This window comes from Aythya marila (assembly GCF_965140915.1).
Source record: "Aythya marila genome assembly, chromosome: 2".
NCBI lineage: Eukaryota > Metazoa > Chordata > Aves > Anseriformes > Anatidae > Aythya > Aythya marila.
In genome coordinates, this window is record NC_139043.1 from 90,922,748 (window position 1) to 90,945,686 (window position 22,939).

Consider the following 22,939-nt stretch of genomic DNA (forward strand, 5'->3'; position numbering starts at 1 on the left):
AAGTACTTCCCTTCAGAGAAGCAAAAACAAGGAAGACACATAAGAAGCAATCTTTTAACTGAATCCACTGTTCTGTCTTACAAGTCTCCTCTTTGCTTCTGGTAGAGTATGATTTTTAAAATATAATTAAAAACAACAACAACAAAAACTTAACTCAAGAATTGATGGAGTATTTCATTGTTTTTTTCATCGTAATTATAATGCTATTGCTACTTGCTCATTGTGCACAGAAGTCAACAATGTGCATAACACTAAACAACCTTCAGCATCTCCTCCTATGGAACTGTAAAGCAAAGCAGTAGTTTCCAAAGTAACTCCTAGAAACTAAAGAAAAAAAAAAAAAACACCCTCTGTAAGAAGCTATATCCGCAGGTTTTTGCCCAATAAAGCGAACCTCTGAACAAACGTAAGTATTTTGGAGTTCAAAGTAATTAACAGTCAAAACATGTTTACCAAACAAATCAGTAACTAATCAAAACATTTATGAAGGATTATAGGTGTACATATTTATTGATTATAAGCCCCTCACATAGCAGAAACATTTCTAAGTTGGGAAATAAAAAATGCAACCTTAAAACAACCAAACCATATTCAAGGACAAAAGAAAACTCAAAGTTTGCCCTTTCAGTGGACAATTACAACTGAATGATAAAGCACGCTACTCTACCATCTCCTTCACAAACACAGAAACACTCCCAGTTATATAACCCTGAGCTGACTGATTAACTGTGGGGAAAAATAATAATCAAACTTGCTCAATTAATTATGGCTACTCAGTCGATGTGCTACTTCAATCAGAATCACAGAATCATCAAGGTTGGAAAAGACCTCTGAGACCATCTGGTCCAACCATCCCCCTACCACCAACGTCACCCACTAAACCCTGTCCCTAAGCACCACATCCAACCTTTCCTTAAACACCCCCAGGGACGGTGACTCCACCACCTCCCTGGGCAACCCGTCCTGGTGCCTGACTGCTCTTTCTGAGAAGAAATGTCTCCTCATTGCCAACCTGAACCTCCCCTGGCGCAACTTGAGGCCGTTCCCTCTAGTCCTATCACTGGTTACCTGAGAGGAGAAGCCAACTTCCAGCTCCCCACACCTTCCCTTCAGGTAGCTGCAGAGAGCAATAAGGTATCCCCTGAGCCTCCTCTTCTCCAGACTAAACACCCCCAGTTCCCTCAGCCGCTCCTCACAGGACTTGTGTCCCAGGCCCCTCACCAGCTTTGTAGCCCTTCTCTGGACATGCTCCAGGGCCTCGATGTCCTTCTTGTAGTGAGGGGCCCAAAGCTGAACACAGGACTCGAGGTGCGGCCTCACAAGAGATGAGTATAGGAGGATGATCACCTCCCTGGGCCTGCTGGCTACACTATTCCCAATACATGAGTGTAGCATCACTCTGATTCACCCACTAGTACTGAAGTGGTAAGATATTTAGCTCTCCCCCTCCCCCCCTCTCAATTACCCTATTTTATCAAACACTCAAATATTCACTTTGAAAACTCTGAGTTTTTTCAGATGTACACATCCTACAGGCATCCTTCTCCAGCTCCCGGCTTCTCTGAAGCAATTGTACTGCCCAACCCTCACAAAGACATCGCTGTACTGAGGAGTTTTCCATATCACAGTCACACCAGAGGCCAAACACGGACTGATTCAGCTTTAACGTCTCTTGGGATGTGGGTTCTCCAAGACCAATAGCTAGTCCTGGTGGACTAAGATGAGTGAGGTCAACTGAGAACATTTCATACATAACACATCATGTACTTTTAAAATACATGCAAAAAAAAAAAAAGTTAGCTATACCAACTGCTATATTATTTATTATTATTTTTTTTAAACTAGCCGTCGTTCCCTGGGAGTGTTATTAGATTCCTCAGTTCTCAGAGCACAGGTACCCTCCTTTCACTCGTGCTATGCTCAGCATGACTGAATGTCAAGGCCAACTTGACATTTCAAAATGCCATAAAAGCAATGAGAGAAACCAGTCAATGCTCTGTATGCAAGCACCTGCGTTCCTAGCTTTACAATTGTGCTTCTCAAGCCCTGGCCCTCAGCACTCCCGAGTGATTTCAGGTAACCAGTGCATTCCTGGGCAGAGGACAGCTCTCAAGTCAGGGAATTCACTGGTTTTGTTACGCATATGTATGGTGAAGATAAGTGCAACTAAATCAAACTACCACTTGAAAAGCAATATTCTGCTGTACAAACCATGTATTTATGTGTGTTTATTTTAGAAGACGAAAAGAGATCAGGTAGAACTATATATGACCTTCAGTAGCTTATATCAAGAGCTGGAAAAGAGACACTTGGGAGAGAAAACTAAGAAGCAAGGCATGTTAAGGAGTTCATGCTGGAAAAAAAAAAAAAAAAAAAAAAAACAACAAACAAACCCTCCCCAAAACCGCAGAATCCATTAGTTGGAATCACAATTGTTCGGTTTATTTACCTTCTTATTAAGCCAGTGCCACAGCTTGTCAGTGGCAGAGGGAGATGGAAGAAAAGGGGAAAAAAAGACAAGAACACAGTGGAAAATTATTGAAAAACGCAGTAATAGAGGGAGGGGAAAGCAATGAGAGGCAGGCAGTCATCCACAGAATGAAAATGAAATCATTCCAGACACAAAGGTAAACTGCAATAGGAAAAGAGCATAAAAACTTTGAATGCAAGAAAATAGATTTTACTATTAACATGTACTTTTTGAAATAAAGAGGGGATATAACAATTAAGAACGACTTTAATGATATTAACAGAGCAATCAGCATAACCTGGGCAATTCCAGTTTCATTATACTGGCAGCTAACATTTCAGAGTAGGATTTCTACTTTTGAGAAGTACACATTACTAAAATAACAAAACTTAACATGAGACACTTATTGACTCCATTAATACTCCAACCCAGGCAGTTTCGTTTTTATTTCAAAACACCCTTGCTATGTCAATTACGATTTAAAAAAAAAATTTAGTACCACATTCATATTACGACACTCATATTCAATGTCACAACATAGAAAGAAATATCATGTACATAATTAAATCTGATATACACACAAAGCAAACTAAAGATCAAACAAATGTATGGACATTATTATTATTATTGAAACTAGTTCTCACCAAAGCACACACAAGTACACCCATTTTAAGGCTTAGTTTATGTAGGACTACACTCTTAACTCCAGCCGTTACCATTCAGATAGAAGCATAACCACAACAATGAAAAGCTTTAATGTTATTGTTCATCTGTGTTAGAGGTTGAGATCGAGTATATGAAGTTTGTTCTTCCCTGAAAATAAGAAATATTATTAAACTCTTAATTAATCTAGGGTTTTCACCAATTGCCTGAAATCATATTAGCTCTGAATAAAAATAAAACTTAAGGACATTATCTAATTTTAAAAAAAAAAAAAAAAACACCACTCAGAACGTTAATTAAGTTTTATCAGAAGCAAGAAGTGGATATACAAAGAAAGATGAACACCAGGGAATCTGAAAATAATGGATGTTACAAAGCACCCAGCTTTCCTACCTACTTGTACGGCTTCAGTGTACTCATCGAAAGAAGCACAGTTGTGGAAAACAATGACAATGCTTCAAAAGCCTCAAATTGCTACTGTACAGTTTGTTTTTATTTTACTTCTTACTGAAAAAATGTAGAAATGTAGATATGTTTACAGATTCAACATCATACTTTTTCCTCTAATGTTACTTTTTCATATACTAATAGTAAAATCTGCTGTACATTTGGATTATTTCAGGGAAAAAAGAAGTAGATCTCACAGTTGTATTACTCTACTTAACAACTATAATGCAACAAAAGCTAGAGCTCCAGTCTTAGCCTGAGCTTTAGCAGAATGTGAAAGGATGTCATTTTGGTATTTTTATGTAATTTCAGCCTCCTGGAATTGGATGATAAATACAGTAACTAGGAAATAACATCATATGTCAAAAATAATAATCATTTTACTATTAAGTTTTATTAGAGAAAATATGGGGGACTATACCTGCCTGTTATCTTACCAACCCCTATATTTAAGTAGTTCTATAAATGTGATCAATCTACATTTAAAAATAGGTTATAGCTTAAGTCTAATGTTTAGGTCATTCAAAATGAGTAAGGCTACAGCAACTTTTTCAGTTTATTACTGGCATACTGTCTATACCACATCTTACGTGTCTGTGGAAGTATTTCCTAGAATAGCACATGCACTGGTAGAGATTCTGTCTAGTTACTACCTGCTTTAACTACATGTTAAATTTTGTACCCGAAAAAACAAATTTTGACTTTACTCTAAGTATAAACAATCTAACACAGTCCTCCATGTATAATATTCTACTACACTATATCTACAAAGCACCTTGTATTAACTATATGATTTGCAGAAGTCTGCCAGAAAACATGCATGCAAAATAACAGCACATCCTAATTAGCACGTCTAGTGCGTGCAGCTGATCCACTGATTATGCTAAACTTTCTAGCAAACTCTAATAATAAAAAAAAAAAAACTACAGTCAAAATATTAAAACTTTTTATTATTATACTGAAGCAAATTATTAGTTCTTGACTGCTGTTAAGCATACTATAACTACTAAGTTCTAAGGTGATTAGATGGATAACAACAGAAACCTTTTCCCTCCTCCTTCCTCCAAGAAGCCTCCTATGTCTGAATTTCTGGGTTTGTCAGATCCAGGGGGCAAATCCACAATCAGGGACTAATGAATACAGTACTGACACTGTATTTCTAGAATCCACATTTAAACCAGGCCTGCACATATAGGCACAGCTTGACCTACTGTTTATAATGAAAATGAAAAGCAATGCCCTTTCTTTCTGCTCAATCAGAACTTCTCTTCAGTTCAAATTTGTCTGCATTTCCAAGACGATAACCAGAGGTTGATGAGCAATGGAAAAAGAAGTACAGAAGGTTTTGTTTTGTTTTGTCTTTTAACTACTTTTAGTTAAGAAATTGACCTAATCCTATTGGCATTGCTTCCCAAATTCTTTCCCAAATGAAGTATGATTCATCCACGATCCCACAACACAGAATAAGCATATCCAATAGAACTTAGAAATATGAAAGCATTAGTGTGACAAGCATTGGAAGCCCACAGTTCCAGCCACCCATGACAAAGCCAGGTGAATTTTAGTTAGAATTGTCACAAACAAGGACAACAGCATCATGCAGAATATCAAACGTCTTTCTTATAAGGGCCCGAAGAGCTTGGGTTGATTTAATACACACAGCACAGAGAAAGAAGGAATATGACTGTCAACTAAAAAATGGTGGGAAAGGCAAGATAGAGATATGTATTGTGTCAACACTGATCTTTTGCTTAGACAACAACAACATAAATATAAACTGACCTTGTATACATTTAAGCTGGAGAGTGGGAAGTTCTGGTGCACATTAGGACAAAAACCCCTACCTTCTTTGAGGAAAAAAGACTTAATGGAATTAGGAAGGATCCTGTATTGTACAGTTCTCTGATACATGGACACTGAACTTGACGACAGAGAAAATATATGCACTATTGTGCCTAGAGATTTTTCTTACTTCCAAAACAAAAGCTTTTAGTGAAAACCTTTGTATACTATAAGCTTTCCCCCTCTCCAACACATGAATCTTTCCCACTGTCTTTCAGAACCCCACTTAACTTGTTCGTAACTGTATTCTGGAGAGATTTTTCTTTTTCAAATTCTTCCTCAGTGAACCTTGTAGAACTTACTTATTTCCTACAGCCAGTTAATGCTTTTGTTGACCTTTTGGCATCCATTTACCCATTAGATCTGGGCTAAAGCACTTTATTTTCCTGTTGGAATTCAGAGGTATAAACTGCAAGCATCTGCCCAGGTGTTGATGCTCTGACAAATGTACTTATAGGATTCACTTCACTTACTGAAAAGTCTGAGGTAACAGATTTTTTTCTAAATCAGAGAATAACTCAACAAAAACAGTTACAGGAAATACGTTCTCACACACTAGCAAAACTATAACAAACAAAATATTTTATCAGCTTAAGTCAAAACTTAAAACTCTCAATAGAGGAGTCATCTTAAGTTTTATGGAGCTTTCCAACTCTGCAATTTGCAACGCAGATGCAGGTACATTTTGAAAGGAAGGGGAGAAGGGAAAGGATCACAGAAGCCTTATTCTACAGATCTTCCCAAATACCTTATTCCACATATTTCTTCTCTTCCAGAACGAAGCCCCCTTCTGTACCATGCCACTGTGTTCAACAACTATTCATTCATACCGTATAAAAAGAACGTGTTTCAAACTAGCTCAGGTCCTACCTTCCAGGATAAAGTGGGTTGCTTTTTAAAATTAAGTTTGCACGGTAAAGTAGTAACATTTCATTCTTCATATTCAAGCTCATTAAATTTAACTTCAAAATCTTTGTAATCAGATAAGGTGACTGAACTGTAGGAGGTTTGCATCATTCAAGTAAGGAATCTTCTAAAGTTAACTCAACTTTTTAAAAGTGACTTTTGTCAAGCTTTGCATATAATTATTGAACAAAGTTTAAACATGTACTTCAGTGTGAATAGTGACAGAAGAGACATGACCTAAATTACGCGGTAAGACAGATATACTTGTATACGTGACAGACGTGCCCATTAGTGACAGACATTTATTTTAGAGTTAAAGCATCTCAGCACACAGTTAACACAATAATATGAATGTTCAGGTTGCTTAGGAAAATATGTAGGAATACCTTACTGTCAAGCTTCAGCATGACTCTTCCAAGCCCTCTGATGGGTCGTGGAGCAAGAGCTTCCTGACGTTCCTTCACAAAGTTTTCAACAAGTTGCCACCAACTTTTGCAGCGGTTTGCCATGAAGTTCAGAACTCCAAAATGAACCACGAGCTTTTTCAGTGCCCAAACTGCAACCATAAGAAGGAAATCAAGTATTAGTGATTCCAGAGGAGCACCACAAGACTACGCATCTATTCCAGTCTGAAAGATCTATGAAAAAGAAAGGAAAAGAGTAAGTTTTAATTTGCATTAGAAACCACTTTCAGAATTTTGAAGTGGTTTTACTGCTAATCTCCTCATTCATTTTACACACACGCCTATCAGCGTGGAATTTAAACTACACAAGCACAAAAGTGACTGTGCACTGCACACTTAGGCATACCATTCCACAAGTCCAGTGCAGTGCATTTAGCACACGCTCACACATTTTCCACAGATACTACCTTGAGAACTTAGCGGTATGGGATATGTAACAGAAATTGTTCGCCTCATTTCTTAAGTTTGAGGCCTTCTATTCTGTTAAATCTGCACCTTCCATTTAAGGACTGACAGCAGGTCATGAAGCGAACACATAAACCTTCAACTGAAATGCAACTATTGATTCATTATTGCTTTTTAACATCTAAAGCATTGTCCTGAGATCAGCTTTACATCTCGGCTTCAAAATGACCACTGAAATATTCACACTGTTCCTCAAAACCAGACAAAAAAAATACATGAACTTTATTATTATTATTGTTACAGCAAATAGCTTTTCTCCAACATTCCTAACCCATCCTCTTAATAACGCTAGAGAAGCCTCAGCATTAATTACAGAAACAAAAGATCACATTGGTTTACCTCCAATGAGATATAGCACAGAGACTTCTGCATAAGGCTTATCAGTCTAGTTCTGTATCTCTGTTCTCCTTCCATTAACTGAGTACATGTATATATACAAAAATTGTGAAGCATCACGTTAAGGAATGCGAAGGCAAATAAAGCATGCTACATACAAACCTTCCTTGGAACCTAATGGGCCTTAAATAGTCATGATTTATCTGCCATATTTCAACAGAATGCTACACCACTCAAAATACTTGTCTTTATATCACTGAAGAAAGCAGGCAATCTTCCAAATCCAATAGCAAGTGTAACATCGCAACAGAGAAGTTCATTAATTCATATTATAAACAAACATTTGCATTACAACTCATTTTACTATGTCGATGAAAACATACCAGTCACAAAAACATCATTACACGATCCTTTATGCAGGTATACCTTAATGTATTTGGCAGTGACAGATCTGGAGGTCTCACAACCCTGTCCTCTCATGAACTATGGATGCAAAAACCTCTAGACAAAAGTATGCTAAATCCCCAAATACTGAAAACTGATTCTGAAGGAAAACAAAGTAAAGCCATTAGCAAGAGAATCACATTCAGGTCATTTCTCCTTCATTTATTTATTTTTTTACCAGAAAGTAAGTAACAGTCAATGTCACACATAGATCAAAAATTATACTCAACATTAAAAATTGTACTTAAACAGTAAAATAACTTTCTGTGATTTTTTTTTTTTTTTTCAAACCAGCAGCACTCCTTTGGTTATATCACATTTACTGTAACATCCAATACTGAACTCTCCACCACTAAATTCAAACATACTTTTATTTTTTTTTTCCTCCAAACCAAACGTATTACTTACTGCCACACTTCACCACCACAATAATGTCTCTGCCCTCCAAAATTCTCATCACACTTCTATTTGGAGGTATCCAAAATGGCATACATAACCCCAAAGGTTAACTTTTGATTTCCACCGTGCATTTATCAAGGTGCCACAATATTATCTGTAAGCCATTTGTGTAATAGTTTATATGAAGAGCTCACTGAACAATTCAGAGGTTTGGTTTACTTACCTCTGGCACCACCATGTGGCAAATACAGGATTTATTCTCTTAAAGAAATAAGCTCTCTAATAGGCTTTCTAATAAATATCACCTGGTAAACAAAAAAGAGAAAATGGTGCAAGAGCCAGCACCTAACTTTTAGGTTGAAGCTTGGTATGATAGAAAGCCACTGATGGTAAATACACAAACCGTTCCTCAGCATTATGGAGCCAGCTGGCATTTTACAAGTGATCAGCATATTTGAAATGACATTCTAACCTTCTGCTATTAAATATAAATGCTTAAGTATCTTCTAGAATAACTGACGGCACACTCATTGAAAATGTGGTGTCAAAAGGTCCTAGAGTCAATCGCACAGCTGTAATTGTGTGAAGATGAAATGAGTCAAGAGAAAAAGCCAAAAGGAGTTCTGTTATTAGAAAACATGAGCAGAACAGAAATACTGCATAGTAAGACATTTCAAACACCTACGGGGAGCAGAAAGTGACCAAAAGACAAAAACTGAACTAAAAAAAAAAAAAAAAAAAAGACAGAACGAGCAAGAAAGTAAATGAAAGATCTTAAAACAAGACAAATACCAGGATCCCCAGGCTCTCATCACTGAACCAGTGCTACAAGTGTTCCACAGTCTGGTTTAATGCTTAGCTTTTGAATTCAAAATTCATTTTTCACCTTTTTATATTATGCAGTAAGCATTTTCTATACCTTAAATTCAACAGTTTTAAAGAAGCATCTCATCTCATTCTGTTGAAGTACAAAGATAAATGGTACCAAGATATTACTAATAATCTAAATACTGTTTCATGTATGTCCTGTCTACCAGCGTGAGGAACCTGGGCAAAATTAAGCCCTTTCTACTTAAAGGTGTTTTGTTGTTGTGGTTGTTGTTTTTGAAAGATACTATAAGCATTTTCCTCAAAGTCTCAGAAGTTCTTATAGTCTCCTTAGACTTGGAAAGTCACAAGAAAACTTGCTTTATATGCCTTCTTATTTTCCACCACTAAGTATTTTTAATACCAGCTCTCTTTTAATGGCCCAGGTTATCCTCATTTGCATTCTCACACTTGCTAAGTGTGATCCAACAGTCTAAGTTTGTCTCTGTTTATCACTATACTGCCTTTTCATAGTATTTTTGATGATCTAGTTATATTCATCAGTTATATGCCCAAAAAAGCAACTACCTGTATACCCAGTGATGCTGCTAAGACAACAGGAAACAAATATTCTCAAAATTAACTTACATTTTGACTTGAGTTTATTGCTCAGGTAGAGGATTTAAACTTAAGGACTGGCAGCAGCAGTGTTCACCCACTTCAGTTACAGATGTATGCTCTGGTCTATGATTTCTCTGGCTCAAACTTAAAACCAACCTCTCATTGACACTTGCCTAAAAGCCAAACTATTGTGTCCACTTTTCTTTCCCACACGAGCAGACATGTCTAAACAGTGGTTATGTCCCTCCAAGACTTTGTGTAATAAATAAATTATGCCATTTAAGCTCCACTCCTAGCTAGTTTACTTGATTTTCTAACCCCTTTATCATTTGTATGACATATGACCACTCTATCATCACCATTTGCCAGGTTGCCCAGACACCAAAACTGGGGAGTTTCTCCTGCAGCAACTGCAATGGAACGAAACAAAGATCAAAACTCTCTCTTTTTAGCCTGTGTTCAGCTATTTGTATGCCCAACATCACCCTTTAGCTCCAGCTACAGTGTCACAGTCAAATGCACAGCTGCTTCTTTCACCATGCCTCTCAGAGCCTCTGTGACCTGTCAGCATATACAGCCCACACCGGAGCACAGGGAAAGAGTAAGCAGCTCCATGGGTACTTCAGCTGCCTCCTGAGGACAACCCACAGCACTTAGGGAGAGAATAATTAGCTACACTTTAATGTTAGATATATCAAAAAATGCTGAAAGCTAGAGTTTAAAGAAAATAGCTCAGAGAAAGATGAAAGAAATTGGGTAACTGTGTTTATGGAGGATGAAGAGAGAAAAGACTTTCACATTCATGGTAGCTCAAGCTTATTTCCAGAGTTTTTCCCTACCTACCCTCCAAAAAAGGTTTTTGCAAAAAAAGTGGCATTCAGCATTAAAATAACTTCTTCAGATAGCTTATCATAAATATTCCATTCTTTCTTGCTATGTAAGAGAACAGATACATGTATATGTGAAGTGGCAAAACTAATTAACCTCAGAGCTAGAGTCAGAACCAAATTTCTCGTGACTTGTCCACAAAACCTAGCAACCCTTTCTCAATGGAAATTAAAACAGATGCATGAGCTATATTTCAATATTGAGTAACAGCTAAAACATTCTCTATCTATAGGGACAAAAACACGAAAGACATCAAGAGGAAGAAAAACAAAGTACTCCAAACCCAAAGGTATTTGTACAATGTAAGGTGTGTCACTAAATTATTCCAGGTAACATACATACTAACGACAGTCAACAGACAAAGCAATTCTACAGCGACAGAGTTGTCCACTACGTGGTAACAGACAGCACACATGAATCCTGTTTGAAGCTACAATTCACCAAGAACATTGATTGTCACATACTTGAACTCTGCACACTTCAGAGTCTCGAAAAAGTTTTAAATTTAAAGAACTCATATAAGCCTACAGGCCTTTCCTTCTACTTTACCCAAAGCCTAGGGCAACCCAAAATCATCTTTTAAAAAAGATTTCTAGTAATTGATTACTACCTGCAAAAGGCACTGGCAATAGCTGCACAATCCAGAAATTTAGCCAGATCTGGACAATGACAATGGCCCACACAAGCGTAACGAAGTAAACATCACTGGTTTTCTTTTTTTTAAGGAAAGATCCAATCTCAGGTCTTTGTCTGCTCCCAGAAGAGGATGAAGAGGAGAAAGATGAAGAAGCTTGTGGAGGCTGTTCACCTTCTGTTGCACCTAAAACAAACAAAAGCAAACAAATTGGAAGTTATGACACTAAAGGTCACCACAGAACAGAATATACTTCCTAGAGACAACTTATTCTGCCTTTTTTTTTTTTTTTTTCTTTCTCCTTTGTTATTTCGCTAGAAGAGAGGGACTGCTTGACACTGATTTGAATTTTGGAGAGCTAGAATAAGGCCATGTTAGCTCTCCCACACCATGCTACACCATGCCAGGCAATGCAGGGAGCTGAGTAGAGATGCTATAGCCCCTAACAGGCCTTCTGTTGCTGCACGTAGATTACAAAACCAAATGCACTTTAGCAAATAACCACAAAAACCTGAAAACCACAAAATAAATTTCACTTTCAGCAGGAAAGCAGAAACCTGTGTCTTAAAATAAATCTCAAATTTCTCTTCAAGGACTCAAACAGAAATCTTAAATTTGCTCAAAGCTCATTTAAACAAAACATAGTATACACTGAGGAGAACGCTCGTATCTTTCAAACTTCTTACTACACTTCATTTTCTGAACACTACAGCGCTCATTTTCATACACTTCATTTTCTGAACACTACAGCGCTACACTTCATTTTCTGAGCTACTACGCGCTCACTGTGATCCTAAATTGTTTCTGTAACCTACTTTAGTAACAAAAGCAATCACAGATCAGTGGCTAACAAATGCTGTCATTCATTCATAAATTAGTAAAGATTAAATTCAATCCAAAAAAACGTGAGCTGATGGGTTAAAATCAAAGGCACTTAAGAATAAACAGCCAACAGCCATTTCAGGCAATAGTATTAATGTGCAAGTTAAAGTTCTCTATACAAGAACATACCAACTTTCTGTTTTTATTTTTTTTTTAATTTTTTTTTTTTAACTTCTTAGTTGATAAGTCTGCCTAATATCAGGCTAGTATGGATGATTCCAAATCCGTGTTCAGTCACTGCATGTACAACCTCTCCCCGAGAACACCATTATTAAATTTTACTCAGGCCGCATGCTCAGCTGCATGAGGAGAAATGCCCAAACTTTCCATGCACTACTACTTGAAAAACATTTACTGCCATTGTGGAAGAATGGGAACACCTGAAAAGCTACTGGGTGCTGAAGAATAGGAGGAAATTTGTATGCTGGTACACAGTGCTGCAGGTAAGCAATCAACACTGGACCTGTTTCACATCAACACTTTCCTCTCATGAAGAAAAACTGTTGTTGAAACTACTACCACATGCATATCAAAAAATTCACAGTTCACACATGCAATGTTAGCTGCAACGTGTCACTAAAGCTACTCCTAGACTAAAGCGTGACAGCTAGAGCGTACAAAAGACAGATTTGTCATACGTGTACAGTAGTGGCAAGTGACAAATTCTGTAGCCTCACACACTGGATGAGCACTCTTCTTTTGTTGTAGAAAGCTGCACTGGTGTTCTACAAGTAAGGGGAACTATTTTTAGAGCTATATAATTCCCAAACACACTAATACAATAATGCAGATTTACTGATCCACCCAGTTGGACACTGACACAATGAAAGAAACATCAGGTGGATGCTGGTAACATTTTTGGTGGAACTTCTGAACACTTCCAAAGGAATTACAGGAGGAAACCTGAAAGAAAGAACTCTGCAAGCAGCCAAATACAGCAGATGCTTCAGGTGGAGTGCTTCTAGGCAAATCAGCTGATGGAAGGAAGGCCAGCCCTATCATACTTGAACTACACTTTGGACAAAAAGACAGAAGGTAATTTTTCGTAATGGGGTAGAAAGTTACCTGTAAACAGAAGCTTTCCTAAAAGGATAGAAGTGTTTTTGTCATAAGAAATAAAGGGGTCAAACATTCCCCTGTACTTCACAGCCTATCCTTGAAGAAGCAAAAAAGCACACAAAGAAACAAACAAACAAAAAAAAAAGCACACAAACTAGAGAAACACAAAAGTGTTTACTTGAAAGTAGAAGATCCATAACTGAGAATACTCCCCATCTATTCAAGTTATTCAACACCTTTCTTGTTACATTTTTCCTCAAAAGTCAGAAGTAAAATGACAAAAAGCAGGAACTCAAATGTCTACCAAAGGGAAGGAAACCCTAAAAGCCAAAATTCAAAACAAATTAATTTAGGATGATGAAGCCTGTGCCAAGATTAAAATTACCTATCATTTTGTGCCCCAAAAGCATTTAGTAATACGACCTTTATGAAAGAAAAAAAAATATTACTTCCTTTGGTAATGAAAAATTTTATCAACAAATTTTTGCAATGAAGATAAACCTTAACTAAATAGCAGCAACAATAACATTAAAAGTAGTACCAATGAAACTGACTCACTCTCTTACAGCTTCCCTATTAACATAAATGAGACTACACAGAATGCAAAACACAGATGGGAATAAGCTGGCAGGGAAAAAAGAAGGAGAAAAAAGAAAAAAAGAGACTATAAAAATCCTAGGGGATCCCAAGACGTGACATCTTTTTCAGAATTTAGTTCCACAGTACTTGAAGCTGAACTATACCAGCGCTGCCAATGACCCAGTCTTCTTCTCGTGCCAAACACACGGACTCCTTAGCATCAGAAATGCCACTCAGGTGACCGTATTGTAAGCCAGTTCACAGATTTGATCCAGTCCAAAAAACAAACAGCACAAATGAAAAAAGCCACGTTTTGTTGGCAAGGTGAGCTCTGCAAATCAAGGTGTGAGTGCCTCATTAACACAAACGGAGAAGGACCATCGGAATCTCGACTTAGAGTAATTTCGATTCTATAAAATTTCACTAACTGTGGTCCATCGTGGCTTTGGAGACAAAACCTGAAAAGCACCTTTTTATCCTCAGAGTAATGACAGCATGACAGTCTTTCCCAAATAGCTAATATAACAGCCTATCAAGAATTCTACCAAAATCAGAATATACAATACAGGGGAGGGGGGGAAGGCATGGAAACATTTAAGGATTTTGGTTTCTATTATATTCGAAGCCAGCAAGACAACAATCTTACCTACAAGGCAGCTAGCAAAAACACGGCAGTAGTGCCTGTTTCTGAAGCTGGATACTTGGGTGCACTTGCTGCATGCTATGGAAATTTCTGGGAACTTCCTAAGTTAGATCACCTTCCTTCTATCATTAAACTTCCCACTGCTAACACTAAAAAGCAGTATTCAACTACAAAATTGTCCTGGTTTCAGTTAGCACAGAATCAATTTTCTTCCTAGTAGCTGGTGGAATGCTGTGTTTTGGCTTAGAATGAGAAGAGTGCTGATAACACCCCGATGCTTTAATTGTTGCAGAGCAGTGCTTATACTAAGCCAAGGACATCTCAGCCTTTGTTCTGTCCTGCCAATGGGCAGGCTGGGGGGTGCAGTAAGAGCTGGGAGGGGACAGACCCAGGACAGGTGACCCAAACTAGCCAAAGGGGTATTCCATACCATCTGACGTCATGCTAAACAATATATAGGGGTGGATAGCCGGGGGGAGGGCGCCGGACTGCTCGGGGTTAGGCTGGGCATCGGTCAGCGGGTGGTGAGCAATTGCATTGTGCATCACTTGTTTGTACATACTATTATTACTTTCGTATTATCACCATTGTATCATCATTATTATTATTGTTATTATTATTTTGTTATTTTTTTTTCCTGTCTTATTAAACTGTCTTTATCTCAACTCACGGGCTTCACTTTCCATTTCTCTCCCCCGTCCCAGAGAGGGAGGGGGGAGGGTGAGCGAACGGCTGCGTGGTGTTTAGCTGCCGGTCGGGTTAAACCACGACAGTCTTTTCACTCTTTTCCATACATTCTAATTAGTCACCTATAGTAATCATGGTAGTGATAACATACAGTATAATATACTATTTAACATGGTGCAATTCAGTTCATGGGCTATTCTCACCCAGTATTAAATCTCCTTGAGGTACACACCGGACTTCTCCGTTCTTTTGCATCACCCACCAAGTATATCCAGGTCCCTGAGCGAAAACAATTCCACGAATAGGTTTGCCTTTTCCTGAGGCAGGAGTAGCCCAGACTGTTTTACCCAGCATATTTTTTACATGCACTACAGGAACTTTATCCCCATCTACAGTACGTAACAGGTTTGATTGGGCAGGTCCAGCTCGGTTGGTAGATCCCCTAGTATTGACTAACCAGGTGGCCTTTGCCAAATGCGTATCCCAGTTTTTGAACGTCCCAGCGCCCATTGCTTTCAAGGTAGTCTTTAACAGGCCATTGTATCGTTCAACTTTCCCGGAGGCTGGTGCATGATAGGGGATGTGATACACCCATTCAATACCATGTTCTTTGGCCCAAGTGTCTATAAGGTTGTTTCGGAAGTGAGTCCCATTGTCTGATTCTATTCTTTCTGGGGTGCCATGTCGCCATAGGACTTGCTTTTCAAGGCCCAGGATGGTGTTCCGGGCGGTAGCATGAGGCACAGGATATGTTTCCAGCCATCCGGTGGTTGCTTCCACCATTGTAAGTACGTGGCGCTTGCCATTGCGAGTTTGAGGGAGTGTGATGTAATCAATCTGCCAGGCCTCTCCATATTTATATTTCAGCCATCGTCCTCCATACCAAAGAGGCTTTGACCGTTTGGCTTGCTTGATTGCAGCACATGTTTCACAGTCATGAATAACCTGTGCTATAGCGTCCATGGTCAAGTCCACCCCTCGATCACGAGCCCATCTGTATGTTGCATCTCTACCTTGATGGCCTGAGGTGTCATGGGCCCATCGGGCTATAAATAATTCACCTTTATGCTGCCAATCCAGGTCCACCTGAGCTACTTCAATCTTAGCAGCCTGATCCACCTGCTGGTTGTTTTGATGTTCTTCAGTAGCCCGATTCTTGGGCACATGAGCATCTACGTGGCGTACTTTCACAGCCAGGTTCTCTACCCGAGCAGCAATATCTTGCCACAATGCAGCAGCCCAGATAGGTTTGCCCCTACGCTGCCAGTTGTTTTGCTTCCATTGCTGTAACCATCCCCACAGGGCATTTGCTACCATCCATGAATCGGTGTAGAGATAGAGAACTGGCCATTTTTCTCGTTCAGCAATGTCTAAAGCCAGCTGAATGGCTTTCACTTCTGCAAACTGACTCGATTCACCTTCTCCCTCAGCAGCTTCTGCAACTCGTCGCGTAGGACTCCATACAGCAGCCTTCCATCTCCGATGCTTCCCCACAATACGACAGGACCCATCAGTGAACAGGGCATATTTCTTTTCATTCTCTGGCAACTGGTTGTACAGTGGGGCTTCTTCAGCACGACCCACCTCCTCCTCTGATGATATCCCAAAGTATTTGCCTTCTGGCCAGTCCATGATCACTTCCAATATTCCTGGGCGACTGGGGTTTCCTATTCGAGCCCGCTGAGTAATCAGTGCAACCCACTTGCTCCATGTAGCATCAGTTGCATGATGCGTAGAGGGGACCCTTCCCTTGAACATCCAGCCTAGTACCGGTAATCGGGGTGCTAGGAGGAGCTGCGCTTCAGTACCGACCACCTCCGAAGCAGATCGAACTCCTTCATATGCTGCCAATATCTCCTTTTCAGTTGGAGTATAGCGGGCCTCAGATCCTCTGTATCCCCGACTCCAAAACCCCAGAGGCCGACCTCGAGTTTCCCCAGGTTCTTTCTGCCAGAGGCTCCAGGTGGGGCCGTTCTCCCCGGCTGCAGTATAGAGCACATTCTTTACATCTGGTCCTGTTCGAACTGGCCCAAGGGCTACTGCATGGACTATTTCCTGCTTGATTTGTTCAAAGGCTTGTCGTTGTTCAGGGCCCCATTCAAACTCATTCTTCTTACGAGTTACTTGGTAGAGTGGGTTTACAATCAGACTGTAATTTGGGATGTGCATTCTCCAAAACCCCACAACACCTAGGAAAGTCTGTGTTTCTTTTTTGTTAGTTGGTGGAGACATAGCTGTTATTTTGTTGATCACATCCATTGGGATTTGACGACGTCCATCTTGCCATTTTATTCCTAAAAACTGGATCTCCCGTGCAGGTCCTTTGACTTTATTTTGTTTTATGGCAAAACCGGCTTTCAGAAGGATTTGGACTATTTTCTTCCCTTTCTCGAAAACTTCCTCTGCTGTGTCACCCCACACAATAATGTCATCGATGTACTGCAGGTGTTCAGGAGCTTCCCCCTGCTCTAGTGCAGACTGGATCAGCCCATGGCAAATGGTAGGGCTGTGTTTCCACCCCTGGGGCAGCCTATTCCAAGTATATTGGACTCCCCTCCAAGTGAAGGCAAATTGTGGCCTGCACTCTGCTGCTAGAGGGATGGAGAAAAATGCATTAGCGATATCAATTGTGGCGTACCACTTGGCTGCCTTCGATTCAAGTTCATACTGAAGTTCCAGCATGTCCGGCACTGCAGCGCTCAGTGGTGGCGTGACTTCGTTCAGGCCGCGATAGTCCACTGTTAGTCTCCACTCGCCATTAGACTTTCGCACTGGCCATATGGGACTATTGAAAGGTGAATGAGTCTTGCTGATCACTCCTTGGCTCTCCAATTGACGAATTAGCTTATGGATGGGAATCAGGGAGTCTCGGTTGGTGCGATATTGCCGCCGGTGCACAGTTGTGGTAGCAATTGGCACTTGCTGTTCTTCGACCCTCAGCAACCCCACAACAGAGGGGTCCTCTGAGAGACCAGGCAAGGTAGATAATTGTTTAATGCCCTCTGTCTCTAAGGCAGCAATACCAAAAGCCCACCGGAACCCTTTTGGGTCCTTGCAGTATCCTCTTCTAAGATAGTCTATGCCAAGGATACATGGAGCATCCGGACCAGTCACAATGCGGTGCTTTTCCCACTCATTCCCAGTCAGACTCACTTCAGCCTCCAATACAGTCAACTGCTGAGATCCCCCTGTCACTCCACAAATATAGATGGGCTCTGGTCCTTTATAGCTCGATGGCATTATAGTACATTGTGCACCGGTGTCTACTAAAGCCTTATACTTCTGTGCGCGTGATGTGCCAGGCCATCGAATCCACACAGTCCAATAAACTCGATTGTCCCTTTCCTCCCCCTGGCTGGAGGCAGGGCCCCCCTAATCCTGGTCAGAATCTTCCTCGTTTCTGTGTTTGAAGGACTGTCTGCTGGAAGTTGGAGCAGCAAACTTTTCGGAGAATCCCTTTTTCCTGATTGTTTTCTTTTGCAACTCACGTACCCGTGCCTCTAGGGTCGCGGTAGATTTTCCATCCCACTTTCTCATGTCCTCTCCATGGTCTCGTAAGTAAAACCACAGGGTGGCACGGGGTGAGTACCCACCATATCGTCTTCCTTGTGTGGGTGAACGCCTACCCCTGACAGCTGAGACACTGCTTTGTACAGGTGCGAAGGAGAATAATCTCTCTTCAAGTTGGTGAACCTTTTCAGAAAGTTTCTCCCAAGTGTTCTCCTTTGGTCGGTGGGCACTGGTTGGTTCAGGTGGGGAGGACAATAGATTCTCTTCAAGTTGGTGAACCTTTTCAGAAAGTTTCTCCACAGCGGAGACGCAGGCCTGTAAGGAAGAGGAGAGACTTTCTTCGTACTGCCGGAGTTGTTTAGCCGCTTCACCCACTGTGGGTTCCTCATCCTCTTTCCAGGCCATTATTGCCAATGAGCTGGCATATGATGATGGTGCACTCCGTACAAACTTCCGCCACATGGGTCGTGTACACTTGACTTCATCTGGATCTGTGGATGTTTGTTTGAGGTCTGGATCCTCATAAATCACTTCCCGTACGGCTAATTCCCTCAGGTACTGGATTCCCTTCTCCATAGTGGTCCACTTGCCTGGTAGACATAAAATATCTTCCTTGAAGGGATACCTTTCCCTCACAGCTGAGAGGAGACGCCTCCAGAGGCTGGTGGGTCGTGCTCCATCTGCAATTGCTTTGTCAATGCCGGCGTCTCGAGCAAGGGATCCCAGCCGCTTGGCTTCCCTGCCGTCTAATTCCACACAATTGGCTCCAGAGTCCCAGCACCGGAGCAGCCAGGTGACAAGCTGCTCACCTATACAGCGACCAAAATCTTTTCGCACATCTCGTAGCTCGCGCTCGTTTAGGCTTCGGGTAGTTACTGTTGCTCTTTCGGCATCCTCATCTTCCTCCTCCTGAATCCTTGACGGCCCAGCGTCGTCATCATCTTCGTCATCTCTATACTTAGTTTTGGCAGAAGCCTTACCTGGATTGGCAGAAGACTCTCTGCGTTCTAAACGACTTGAATTTCTATACCATATTTTCACCTTCTCTACAGGGGCAGCTTGCACTGCTACTGCTCGTTTCTCTGACTTTGTTACAGGGTCTGCCACAGGGGTTGGAATGCCCTCTGCAGGGTCAACTTGCACTGCTACAGCTCGTTTCTCTGACACGGCCACAGGAGCTGGAGCGGCTACAGGAGCTGGAGCAGTTGCAGGAACCGGAGCTGTAGCGGCTACAGAAGTAGGAGCTGGAGCTGGAGCAGTTGCAGGAGCTGGGACTGGAGCAGCAGTAGGAGCTGGAGCTGGAGCGGCTTCAGGAGCTGGAGCTGGAGCGGCTTCAGGAGCTGGAGCTGGAGCAGTTGCAGGAACTGGGACTGGAGTAGCGGCCGGAGCTGGAACTGGAGCAACTGCAGGAACTGGGACTGGAGCAGCTGCAGGAGCTGGGACTGGAGCGGCTGCAGGAGCTGGGACTGGAGCGGCTGCAGGAGCTGGGACTGGAGCGGCTGCAGGAGCTGGGACTGGAGCGGCTGCAGAATCCACCGTAGGGGTCACAGTGGCCGTTGGATCTGTCACAGGGTTTGGAGTGGCCGCAGGGTCTGTCACTAAGTTGACAGCAGTATCAATGGCAGCTCGATAGGCATGAGCCAGGCCCCAGCACGTTACAATGATTTGTGTTACTTTGGAACTGCCAGAATCATTACACCTTTTTTTCAAGCATTCTGCCAGTTTTTGAGGATTTTGCCATTGTTCAGGGGTGAATTTCCAACACACTGGGGGTGCCAACTGCTCTAGATGCCTGCCCATATCCACCCATACTCCCTGCCACCCACAACTATACTGCCTCCGGGCAGATCTCCGGATGAGCTTCATAAGTAGTTGTTTAACTTTAAGCAGAATCTGAAGTGCATTCATGAGGCAGAACAACAAGACTATGGTATTCTGAGTATTCCAGAAATATTCAATATCTTGGAGAGCTATTGTGACAAGCTCAGGGGATAAGAGGGTGGTGAAGGAGGAAGGCAAAGTGACCCAGGAGGATACAGGGGTGGTGAAGGAGAAAGGGAGAGTAAGCAAGTAAGGAAAAATATCCTCCCCTTTCCCCTCCACAGATTGACTCTCTAATGGAGAAAAACAATAGGTATAATTGCTAATAGTTCCCAAGATGCTGTTTCCAAAGTACAGAGTCCACGATGTTACTGAGTATAAATACCAAGTTAGAGTCATGACCAGATATCTTATCGTCTCATAAGCCATTGCTATAACACTTAGTACCATAATGGTCTGAAACCAGGGCCCGGAGAGGAGAAACAACACCACAGAGAGCAAATACGGAAAATAATGTACTATAATACTCAATTTGGAAAACAGGCGCAGCAGAGTTGTGATTAAAGCAATCAGCATCATGACAAGTGACTATTAAGCAGGTCTAATCCTTACACCAATTTTAGTTTAACACACTTTAATCAGATCTGCCGTTATCTCAACCTTTCGGGCCCCACGTTGGGCGCCAAAAAGACTGTCGTGGTTTAACCCGACCGGCAGCTAAACACCACGCAGCCGTTCGCTCACCCTCCCCCCTCCCTCTCTGGGACGGGGGAGAGAAATGGAAAGTGAAGCCCGTGAGTTGAGATAAAGACAGTTTAATAAGACAGGAAAAAAAAATAACAAAATAATAATAACAATAATAATAATGATGATACAATGGTGATAATACGAAAGTAATAATAGTATGTACAAACAAGTGATGCACAATGCAATTGCTCACCACCCGCTGACCGATGCCCAGCCTAACCCCGAGCAGTCCGGCGCCCTCCCCCCGGCTAGCCACCCCTATATATTGTTTAGCATGACGTCAGATGGTATGGAATACCCCTTTGGCTAGTTTGGGTCACCTGTCCTGGGTCTGTCCCCTCCCAGCTCTTACTGCACCCCCCAGCCTGCCCATTGGCAGGACAGAACAAAGGCTGAGATGTCCTTGGCTTAGTATAAGCACTGCTCTGCAACAATTAAAGCATCGGGGTGTTATCAGCACTCTTCTCATTCTAAGCCAAAACACAGCATTCCACCAGCTACTAGGAAGAAAATTGATTCTGTGCTAACTGAAACCAGGACAAAAATTAAGAAAACAAATAGTGCTCAGGAAAAAATAAAAAACTGTAAAATCACTACAGTTTGTTTTCCTTCGTGTTTTCTTCATGAACAAACTGAAGCACAAGAACAGTCAGTGCTTCATGTTTGTACTGTTCTGTGATTGAATTAATACAGTACATGTATATGCCTATCTCCTCCTACTTGCAGTTAACCAACCTTGACAATTGCTGACATATATTTAGAGTAGATACAAGGAAGATCCCATGAAGTCTGATAGATGGTACAGAAAATTTCCAATAGCTTATACTTCTCATAAAATAACCGTGTATTACACTACAAGTTCCAAAGCAGGACAACTAAACATCCAAAAATCGTGACAGCAGACAAACAACAGAGTTATGTTTTCTTAACCCTGCAGGTAGAAACTTTTCGCTGTACAAGATCGATGTTTTATCACCATTCAAATAGAAAATCCAAACCAAAGATCACCAAAGCAAACACTCATGACAGAATACAATGCTGCTTCCCAAGAGACTGTTGAGAAAGTCTTTTAGCTATTGTTGAATGCAGACAGCAAACACTGTATTTTTTCGTTTCCTGTTGTGAAGGAAAACAAAAACAGAACTCACAAGATTAAAAAAAAAAAGTCATCTGCCTCAAGAAAGTAAGTCAAAAAAAGCACTCACTGTAGAAGATACCTTTGTAAAGCTGATGTAGTTTTCTCTCAGCCAAGAAAGGTTACATCTTGAAATCACAAAAGAAATTGTCTTTATGAGGAAAAGGGATTACAACTGGTGTGTAAGTTTAAAAATAAATAAATAAATAAAAAAGCATAGCCACTTATACAGCACACTTGTGGGAGACTGTCACTTGACCAGATGTCCAAAATGCAGCCAAAAAAAAAAAAAAAAAAAAAAAAACAAACAAAACAACTAATTTCCAAGATAAGATACAGCAATATAAGAAAATTGTCACCATTCTCAAATTTCAGGGCATATGTGTTCTGTATTTATTTTCATGATAGGCTTGTAAAACACAGAAACAAAGATAAGAAAAGAATAAGTTGTCTAAAGCTGCCTGTTTTATATTTAAAAAAGAAGCACTGT

The 22,939-nt window shown here is 40.8% G+C and overlaps 1 protein-coding gene across 3 annotated transcripts in view; it reads right to left on the minus strand.

Annotated features, from left to right (window-relative positions):
* Positions 1–22,939, minus strand: part of TMEM245 (transmembrane protein 245) — a 93,189-nt gene that overhangs the window by 57,224 nt on the left and 13,026 nt on the right. For 2 of the 3 annotated variants that reach the window (XM_082752934.1, XM_082752936.1), the window contains exons 5-7: positions 11,363–11,572; positions 6,715–6,884; positions 2,450–2,473 (exon numbers count right to left, since the gene is read on the minus strand). In XM_082752934.1, coding sequence (XP_082609060.1) covers positions 2,450–2,473; positions 6,715–6,884; positions 11,363–11,572 — 404 coding nt within the window. The remainder of the gene's footprint in view (positions 1–2,449; positions 2,474–6,714; positions 6,885–11,362; positions 11,573–22,939) is intronic. The other variant, XM_082752935.1, reaches the window with a different exon arrangement.